Here is a 10,809-nt window from a genome sequence, read left to right as displayed (position 1 = left end):
CCCCAAGACCCAGCCTGACAAGCACATACAGACACAATCACACATTCCCACCATCACACACACGCCCACTCATTCAATGTAAACACACAAAATGGACACCACACTCCACTCTGACTCCCCATACATCCTCTACACCGCCAGGTCCAGGATACGCACTCACCCCTAGCAGGATGTTGCCCGTATCCGGATCCAGGAGGTAATCCCCTTCATTCCGGGGTGGATGGGAACAGACAGCCAAACCTCCGCAGCAGCAGAGCTGCTCATCAGTCTGGACGAGGGCCAGGCATCACACAAATGACCCCGGCCCAGACACCAGAGACCAGCCCCAACCCCATCCAAAGATGCAGCCAGAGCCTTCATGATCCAAACAAGCCAGCCAGTCCGAGCAGCCCCAAGACCAAACAGTTCCAGCCCCCCAGCAAGCACCAATATTTACACCATGTACCCTCCACCCCTCGTAGGACCCCACATGAATTCCCCCACAGGGCCAACCTCCAATCAGCAGATCAACATCAAGTGCATGCCCCAAACAGACAAATCCCCTCTCTACAAGGGGGCAGCCCCGCAGGGGAACTCCCCCTCAACAGAGTAGATGAGAATGCCCCAGCCCGCCGATCCACAAGACAGCCCACGCAGCCACACCTGCCAGGCACCCACACACAAGTCAACTCACCCCCCCAGGCCAAGCACTGCCCGTCAACAACCCAGGGTGCATCCTGTCGCTCCACCCACCCAGCCTCAACTGCAGGCCGGCCCCAGGACAGAAGTCAGTGCAGATGAGAGAAGCAGCAGAAGGAATGGCCCAGCGCACGCAAGAACGCAAGACCAGGCACTCCACCAAATCCATACCACAGACCCGGAGGTGCGCAGATGTGCTGCCCCCCCCCCCCCCCCCCATAGAGTACTCCCATTGCAAACGCTGCACTAGGCCAGCAAGTCAGCACCCCAGCTGAAGGGAAGCCACACCATCGCACACCCCCTACCAACCCCTTGCTGGACTCTGGCAGGCACTCCAGCTAGAGGGCCAACTATGGCAACCTGGAGCCATAATTCAGAAATCCGAACGACCCCAGGGGAACCGGAACTCCAGCCCCACCCCCAGCACCCTCCCAAGGTCCAGAGCCCACCCATAACCCAGGCCCAGACCCGACATTCTACACCTCCTTCTGATCCCAACCCCAAATGGTAAATGGGGAATGGGGGAGTGAAAAGACCCCCCGTCCCCCAATGTGCTGTTGATGCATGTTGTTTTATAGTGCAATTAAAATGGTGGCTGACACATACTTCCTCTCACTTCAGAGTAGGCAGTGCCAGTTCATCCCCCACCCCAACTCATGCCCAAGAACACTAAATGTCTACATGCAATATTTGGGAGTGGCATTAGTGGTGAGACTGACTGCCCAGCTCACCCACTGTGTGCCACTGAGAGTGCTCTGTGTCACTGTGTAAGTGCCATGACAATGTTATGAGTTTCTAGGGTGGTCCAGGCAGCCACGGGCAAATGGAGATGTAATATCCTTGCTTCTAAGTGATGTACCTACACCCCAAAGCCCGACACGAGCGGAGTTGTGATGAAGTGGGTGGAGGGATTAATGAAGGATGGGGAGAAAAAGACTGGAGGCACAAAATGCCCTCTCAGGAAGCCAGCTCCCCTGCCGACCCCAGTAGGCACCCCCGTTCCCCGAGGACCACCGAGGGAGGGAGGCTCCAATACCTCTGCCCCAGGAGAGATGGCAGGAGCACCACCAGGCCCCAAGGAACCCAAGGTCATGGATGGGCAGAGCCCAGAACACCGACAGGGACCGAGACCAACAACCCATCTGCCCTGGAGCCATCCAGACCCCCAGTTCCACAGCCAGTCCACAGCCTAGAGAAGCCACCGAATCCAAACAAGGAAAATCTAGCCGAGTGCCCACATATCATCAACAGTGCAACGAGACCACCGAGTATGCAAGCCCACACTAACAGAGGAGCCAACCAGCCTACCCAACACAACCTCCGCCACAGTTGCACACCACATAAAGGAGGACTCACTAACATGTCCAACACCCCCAAATCTCCAACATGGAGTCACCAGAGCGAAAGTCCCTGATGCATCCCCCACCCTCCATTCCACAAACTTGACCACCAGCCCAACACCACAGGACACAATGCAGCACGACGGCTCAGAAGTTAGCACAGACGCCCCACAGCAAGAAGGTCCTGGGTTTGATTCCCGGTTCGGACCTGGGGTCTTTCTGTGCAGAGTTTGCATGTTCTCATGGTGCTTGCTTGGGTTTTCTCTGGGTACTCCGGTTTCCCCCACCCCACAAAAACATGTACAATAGGTTGCCTTCAGGCCCAGGCCTCCCTTGAAAAAGAGATCCGAGATCTCAACGGGACTTGCCTGGTTAAAGAACGGTAAATAAATAATAAAAATAAATACATAAATAACACCCGACCACAGCCACAGTCAGGTAAGTACAACCAAGGAATACACCCCATACCAACACCGAGCCAGCCAGCAAGCCATTCCAGACCCCAGCAGCAGGCCAACCCACATGCAAAATATCCCAGTCAACACAAACGCATGAACCACCCCATAGAAAGACAAACGAAAACCACCGGCACCACCGCGGTAGCCAATGCAGCCATGCTGTGCCACTCTGCTCACCACATCGCCAAATGAAAGTTGATGACACAGCCAACTGACGATGATGACGTAGCCAACCGTGGAGTGCCATGGAGAGGCCACAGCACCCACCGCAGAGGAGGCAGTACCCTCCCTCTAGACTCGGAACCACCGATATCCAGGCCAGGTAAGTAGCAACTACTAAGCCAAGCCAACTGCCCACCCTGGGCCAATGCCACGGAGACAGCAACACCATCATTCCTCCATAATTCCACAGGAACACAGCGAGAGCCATCATCCCCAGACCCACACCACCCAACAGGGCCCAACCAGAAAAGAAGTCATCACATCCCGGCACCAGACCCAGAGGAGCAATGCAATCAGGACCCACCCAGCACCCCTTAGCGCCTCCGCATGCCCCCAAACTCTGATACCCCCCACGTCAGCAACAATGCCCCACAGAATGAGATCAAAGGCTCCCCAACTCCACTATGCCATTAGGCTGATCACAGGAGCCCAAAGAGATTGATCTGATGTGGCAGCAAAAGCTGTCTCAAGACTGATATGATCCAACAAAAGATTTCTATATTGTGTAATATTAAGAGGCACTTTGACACTTATGTCAACCCTGAGAAAATTAGCTTGTTCTTTGTGAGTTTGAGGGAAAATGAAAAAGACAAAATTCTTTGCTGTAATCTAGGGTCTACAAATATTCTTTTAATGTTAATATTGTTTAATAAGAAGTAAAGCAACAGATGCAGACTCCTCTCTCATGGTGAGAGAAACAGGCTGAGCGTGAGTATGGTCAAACACAAAAGTTGCACGTCTGTATGGTAACGACGACGCTTCGAATATATTAACATTTGATAAAAAGTTAGCTTTTAGATGCAGAAGTCCCAGGCAGGTCATGGTTTGTTTGGGAAGAGTGGTGGAGGTAACATTGCTTAGGTGTGAACACATACGTTTAATACTTAGAAGTTTAAGAATTTATCATGACTTCACCTTCATGTGGGACAGGCGGTTCTGGTAGCGGGTCGAGGTGTACTCCTTGGAAAAAAGTCAGAGCAATGCTGATTACTTTCACCTGCGGTCTAATTCTGCTCACAGACAGCATGACCCGCCCTGCTCTAATTTGTTAAAATTTTCACTCTGGTTCTCTTTATTGGTTGAAATTGGCACCAGTTAGTCCATCCAAACTGGACTGAAGACCACAATGTTTTTTTTGTCCTCCCCATTTACAGGAAATGCATTGTGGAGAACTTTGAATAATGTATTTAATAGGGGTGTCCCGATCCGATATCAATATCGGATATCGGTCCGATATCAGCCAAAAAACGAGTATCGGATTTTATCGGACTGCATAAAAAATGTCCGATAAAAGCGCTCCGATATTAGCAGTCCGTTCCAGCATTTCACTGACTCCGCTCCAGTGTTTCTATCCAGCAGMGCTTGGATCCAGCTTGTAGCRCTCACGTGATCACAACAGCAGCAGCGCTAACAAGTTAGCAAGAATGTCGGCAGCAGAACTTTTTATTTTCATCAGAAACAGAGTTGCAGCTAAGTGTAAAGTTGTCATGCACAAGTTTTCCGAGGGGAAACACAGAACCGTGAACGTTTTAAACCGGAGCGACAACTACTCTCCACCCTGGCAGCAGCTTTGCGGTTCGGCTCGGTTCAGCCTCGGTCCAGTGACCGCACACAGCCGCGCTGTTTCGGAACCTCCTCTCTGGTCGGGTCGGTGATTCTAAGCGGGCAGAAGCGAGGACAGCACGCTTGTTTTGACATCCGTGGATTAGCTCTGTGTTGATGGACAGAAGAAAGGAGAGCGCAGCTTTTGTTTTGGAATATGAGCGACATGACGAGAGCAGTGATAAAAACTGCTCCCTGCAGGAGAGAGAGGCTGATCTCCACATGATGCTCAGACTATAGAAAGTGGAAATTTAGCACTAAGAAAGGTAGCTATCAATTTAAATAACTAATTCTTACTATTTATTTTTTGCTCTTGTTATTAGAGTGATGTTTAATCTGTTTACACACTTGTTTGAGTGAAGATTAAGTGCAATGATCACGTTGTTTTAGTTACAATCAGTAAAACTGGAGCTGTGGACTCTTAACTTTGAACAGACAATAATGTGGGGTTTTGTTTTGTCCCCACCTTCAGTTTTTTCCACCATAAAGCAGCACAAGGCTGACAGATGGTAAAAAAAATAACTGGAGTGATTTTGAATTATTTTACACTGTAAAAGTACATTTTGTTTTTATTATGTTATTTTTTCAGGGTATTGTAATTTATTTTATTTATTAAATTGTATAATGTTCTTCAGTGTAAAATGTATGTGATCCATTGGTTTAAAATAAATGGGTCAGTTTTTCTCATACCTACTCTTTTTCACTGTTTGATCTGATCAAGATTTTTCTAAGATTTTACACTACAAAATAGGTAAAAGTGTGTGACTTGYACTGTTAYAGTAACGRGTCAATATCGGTATCGGTCAATATCGGTATCGGACATTTCTCAAAGTTGTAATATCGGTATCGTATCGGAAGTGAAAAAGTGGTATCGGGACATCCCTAGTATTTAACTTATTATTATTTAACATATTAAACTTGCACATTTTTAAACAAATTTACAACTTTTTAAGGTCTTAATTTTAGATAAATGAATTTAGGACCAAGACTTTTTAAAGATCTGTGGACATCCTGTCCTGTAGCAGCATTTTGGTAAGTTTAAAAACATTTATCTAAATTAATTGCAACAAGATTATTTTTCAAGAATTTGCACACATCCTTCAGAGGTTAGTTGTGAAAATTTTGTTTTTTCTGACTTTTAACCTGATCAGCTGTAATCAAATGTTGATTGGCCACCAGATTTATCTAACAAGCTGAAGGACAGACAGGGGGTATTTCCATGTTCCCTCTTTGCTCGACGAAATACAATAAAAAAGGAAGGGGCAGCAAAGAAAACATTTCTCTCCAAGAAAACAACAAGAAAAGCTTGAAATTCTACAAAAAGGTCAAGGGAATGGACTTGGTGGTAAAGATAGACATTATGTAAAAGGCATTTTGAATTTTGCTCCAATCTCAAAAACAACAAAAAACACTTATTAAAAATGTTCTGCTTTAAGAGAATGCAACCTTCTTGCCTTGCACCATGAATGAGCTGCAACTTTGTATTTGAAACAAGCAGGGAGAGAGATATAGACAGTGAGCTCTGCTGTAAAAAAGCAAAAAAACAAAAACCTAAAACAAAGCTTAGATTAGAGAAAGCAATGTCTAAATGAACGGAGTGGGAGGAAGACACTGTTAAAGGTCCAAAGATTGGGTTGTTGAGGACTGGGGTAAAGACATTTTGTGTGATTTAATCTTTTCATAAATAAATTTATTTCATCAAATGTACATGTCTGCCCATTTCAGGTCCTTGGGATGGAGATGCTCAAGAACACAGCAGAGTTTACCTCCATTACAGCAGTGCTATTCATGTATAAGGTCTTTAACTACAAATAAAGATAAAAAACTTAAATTTCCCCCCTCTTTCCCATTGGAACTACTCACTCTCAGGAAAAAAGCTATCAAAATGAATCATGTGAAAGTGTTCAACAACATATAAGAAAAAAGCAGAACATATAGAAACATATAGAAAAAGCAGAAACAAACAGCTGATGTGCGACTCTGACCCACCCAAATTTAAAATGAGATTGTTTTTTGTTGCAGAAGCAACAACCTCTGGTCCCTGAAGGTAGTGAAGTAGCATCTCCAGACCCAGCAGCTGGATGGAAGGGAAGCTGGTAGTAACATGCATACTGGAATTCAAGCTCATTCGAGGGGAGATGGCCGAGCTGTTGATGCTCGAGTTGCCTGTTTAAGACAAAAAACAGAGAGAGAGAGAGAGAGAGAGAGAGAGAGAGAGAGAGAGAGAGAGAGAGAGAGAGAGAGAGAGAGAGAATCTTTCCAGAGTGCTGTGTAGGTAGGGGTTTGTGTTCAGGAAAAGAGGGACCCTACCAGATTTCGGTGTGCTGGGTGTGACGGCTCCATTTTGACTGATGCTTCGAGGAGCAGCAGTTTGGACAGAGAAGTCAGATCCAATTGAAGACTGGAGCAGAGGCACAGAAACCTGCAGAGGGACAGACATGCATCAATCACAAAACAATCTTATTTATCCCACTTATGCAGATTTGTTGACACAGGCCTGACCTGATCAAAGTTGGAGAACAGGTTGGATCCTAGCTGCACCACCAGGTACCACCACACCTCCACCTTGGTTAGCAGCAGGGCTTCTGCCCTGACGTGGATTGATATGAGCGGCTGCATAAGGAGCTTTATACGCTTGGCGCTGCTCAGGATATCTGAAAGAATTTTAAACTTGGCTCTCATGTCTGAACAACTACACAGAAAGAGTTCAAGAATTGGGATGGGGATTAGCAGGGTTTGACAAGTTGTTGTTTTTTTTTTCCCCTTCCCTGTCGGGCAAGTGACCACAAATGTTTCCTGCCTGACATGATAGGTTGCCTGCATGAAACAAAAATGTTAAAACTTTGATGAAATATAAGAAAAACATGTGCTGGATAAACTATATTTTATTTATACAAAAATATTAACATAGTTACACACAGAAGTACTATATAACATATGCCATCTAATAAAGCAGTTGCAAACATTACAGACTGTAAAGAAAAACAAAAGATTTTTCTCCTATGACTCTGGTGAGTAAACAACTAGCCCACATGGGCAAGGGTGGCTCACCCACCTCCCTACTGAACTTCTCTGGTATGTCTATGTACCCTAGGGTCCAGTCTTTCAGAAAATGCATGTTAACAGAAAAAAAGTTGGGTCTCACTGCCCCCCAGGGGCCCCTTTTTGGCCACACCCCTTTTCTATTGTGACCATTAGGGGTACAGAAAACTTAAATGCCAAAAACTTCGCTATAAACCAACTGAAGTTTAAAAACAAGGTATAATCAGATTTGCATTGATTAGCTCTTCGATGTACATGACATTTCATTAAGCAAATATCTGCTTGATGATGTCATCGGGGAGGTGGGGGGGTCAAAAGATCACAACCCCAACAGAAGATGAAAATTTTCATCTTTTTATTCTGTAGATTAGGGTGGGTCACCATGCACACCCCACTACTGAACTTGGGCGTTTTCATGTACGCTAGGATCCACTCTTTCAAAAAATGCATGTTAACAGAAAAAAAAGTTGGGTCTCACTGCCCCTCAGGGACCACTTTGTGACCACACCCCTTTTCTATTGTGACCATCAAAACTAGGGGTACAGAAAACTTAAATGCCAATAACTTTGCTATAAACCAACTGAAGTTTAAAAACAAGGTATCAGCAGATTCGTATTGATTAGCTCTTCGATGTACATGACATTTCATTAAGCAAATATCTGCTTGATGATGTCATTGGGGTGGTCAAAAGGTCAAAACCCCAACAGAAGATGAAAATTTTCATCTTTTTATTCTGTACATTAGGGGGGGTCACCATGCACACCCCACTACTGAATTTCTCTGGTATTTTCATGTACCCTAGGACCACTCTTTCAAAAAAATGCATGTTAACAAAAAAACGTTGGGTCTCACTGCCCCCAGGGACTGCTTTTTGGCCACAACCCTTTTTCATTGTGACCATCAAAGTTAGGTATATACAGGAAACTTAACAGCCAATAACTTTGCTATAAACCAACCAAATTTTAAAAGCAAGTTATCAGCAGATCCATATTGATTAGCTCTTTGAATTAAATGACATTTCATTAAACAAATATGCGCTCGATGATGTCATCAGGGGTTAAAATATCAGTAACCCAACAAAATTAGACAATTTTCATCTATTTAGACTGTGGGTTAGGGTGGGTCACCATGCACACCCCATGACTGAACGTCTCTGGTGTTTTCATGTACCCTAGGGTCCACTCTTTCAAAAAATGCATGTTAACAGAAAAAAAGTTGTGTCTCACTGCCCCCCCAGGGACAGCTTTGTCCACACACCTTTTCCATTGTGACCATCAAAGTTAGGGGTACATGGAGCTTAACTGCCAATAACTTTGCTATTAACCAATCAAATTTTACAAACAAGTTATCAACAGACTCATATTGATTAGCTCTTTGATTTAAATTACATTTTATTAAACAAATATGTAAATATGTCAGAGGGTCAAAATGTCACAACCCCAACAGAAGATGAAAATTTTTATCTTTTATCTGAGTTTACCACACAGATCCTAAACATTCAACTTTCTTATCCTTTTCATGCACCATTGGATCCACTTATTCAGAAAAGTCTGTTAAAATTAAAGTTGTAGGTACTACTCCACAGGGACCAATTTTTGACCACACCCTTACTCACTGTGTTCAGAATTTTCAGGATGTCAAACTTACATGTAGATTCACTATGTCAGAATAAAATGTCATAAATCTCATGTTAAATGATTAGATATTGATGTGGTCTCCCACTTAGATGTGCTTTTGTTGATTTATGCAACAGATCATGTTACCAGCCAGGCGTTAAAAGTAATACATAAGACTTGAACTTATCACTCACAGAAGAGTGAATCATCTCATTCCCATTTGTCTCCAAACTTACGAAATGCCTCTTAGTAGCCTCACTGTTTTTGAAAGATCTTCATGCTTTTATGCTTAAAGCGACCAAAAGACTGGAAATTTTTCCTATCAAATAAGGATAATAAAAAAAAATTTAATGGACCAAGGTGGTCAGAACAAGGGTCAGTAACGGTATGTGGCTACAACTAAGGAAGATTCAATTGCTGCATACATGTTACAAGGCTAAGTCAATCCTACTCACCAAAAAAGTGTTCTGCTCTGTTAGGTCTACATGCCTAGAATGTGACAGTACAAGTGTCTGTGAGGGAAAAGGTAAAGTGAAAGGCATGAAGCTCCTTCAGAACAATGAGACTTACCAAGAAGCATTTGGTAGGTTTGTAGACAAATGAGACATAGATGTTGCACTCTTCTGGGTGAGAAATTTACTTGTGATCTGTATGGTATACTATTGGACATAAAGCTGTATTAAATTAATACATTAATTTTTCCAATTTTATATTAATTCCTCTTTAGAGTTGGTTTAAGTTCAAGCTAATCAAAGAACAACTGTGAAAGCCTTTCAGTTTTAACAAACACTTGTTTCTGAATGTTCCCCATTGGTCTAATGTGTTTCTTTTAACTACTGGCTGGTAACATGATCTGTTGCATAAATAATCAACAAAGGCACATCTAAATGAAAATGAAATACCATGACAAAATCTATCATTTAACAGCAGATTTATGACATATTATTCTGACATGGTAAATCTACATGTAAGTTTGACATCCTGGAAATTCTGAACTGCGCATTAAAAGAGTAGGGGTGTGGTCAAAAACTGGTCCCTGTGGAGCAGTACCTACAACTTTTATTTTGTTAACAGACTTTTTCCTGAATATGTGGATCCTTAAGGTGCATGAGAAGGCTAAGTAAGTTGAACATTTAAGATCTGTGTGGTAAACACAAATAAAAGATGAAAATTTTCATCTTCTGTTCGGGTTGTGACATTTTGACCCTCTGACGACATCATCGCTTGCACATTTGTTGGATGAAAAGTCATTTAAATTGAAGAGCTAATCAATACAAATCTGCTGATATCCTGTTTTTAAAATTTTGTTGGTTTATAGCAAAGTTATTGGCAGTTAGGTTTCCTGTATATACCTAACTTTGATGGTCAAAAGGAAAAAGGGGCATGGCCAAAGCTGTCCATGTGGGGCAGTGAGACCCAACTTTTTTTCTGTTAACATGCATTTTCTGAAAGACTGGACCCTAGGGTACATGAAAATACCCATACTTTTTTTAGCTGATAAACTGTCTAGAATGTGTCTAAAATGATATATAATACTGTTTCTGTGCTAATTTTGATGTTTTTGTGCGTATTTGTTCAAATCTGTAATATTTGGTCTAAAAACCTCTTTTTGCTGGTCATATGGGTAAAGCAGTGGTACTGCAGGCTAATTTGCATATTGGTTAACGGCTCTCCACAGTGATGGTGTCTTTTCCACGGTTTCGTCACAGCGGCAGTGTTCTGGTATAAAAGCCTCTCTCTAAGACACGCCCCTGCATCAGTCAGAGGGTGGAACAGTTAGCAAGCTTAGCATGATCGTCTGTTGACGTTCAACCTCGGGTGGGGAGAGCTGACTGCTGCGTGCGTGCACCC

At 43.6% G+C, this 10,809-nt stretch overlaps 1 protein-coding gene across 2 annotated transcripts in view; it reads right to left on the bottom strand.

Moving 5' to 3' along the window:
- Positions 1-10,809, bottom strand: part of rif1 (replication timing regulatory factor 1) — a 101,052-nt gene that overhangs the window by 74,209 nt on the left and 16,034 nt on the right. For both annotated transcript variants that reach the window (XM_014021208.1, XM_014021207.1), the window contains exons 10-12: positions 6,803-6,954; positions 6,611-6,722; positions 6,290-6,466 (exon numbers count right to left, since the gene is read on the bottom strand). In XM_014021208.1, the coding sequence (XP_013876662.1) occupies positions 6,290-6,466; positions 6,611-6,722; positions 6,803-6,954 (441 nt within the window). The remainder of the gene's footprint in view (positions 1-6,289; positions 6,467-6,610; positions 6,723-6,802; positions 6,955-10,809) is intronic.

Source organism: Austrofundulus limnaeus, unplaced genomic scaffold (genome assembly GCF_001266775.1).
Source record: "Austrofundulus limnaeus strain Quisiro unplaced genomic scaffold, Austrofundulus_limnaeus-1.0 Scaffold282, whole genome shotgun sequence".
Lineage (NCBI taxonomy): Eukaryota > Metazoa > Chordata > Actinopteri > Cyprinodontiformes > Rivulidae > Austrofundulus > Austrofundulus limnaeus.
This window is presented reverse-complemented; position numbering and strand designations above follow the sequence as displayed.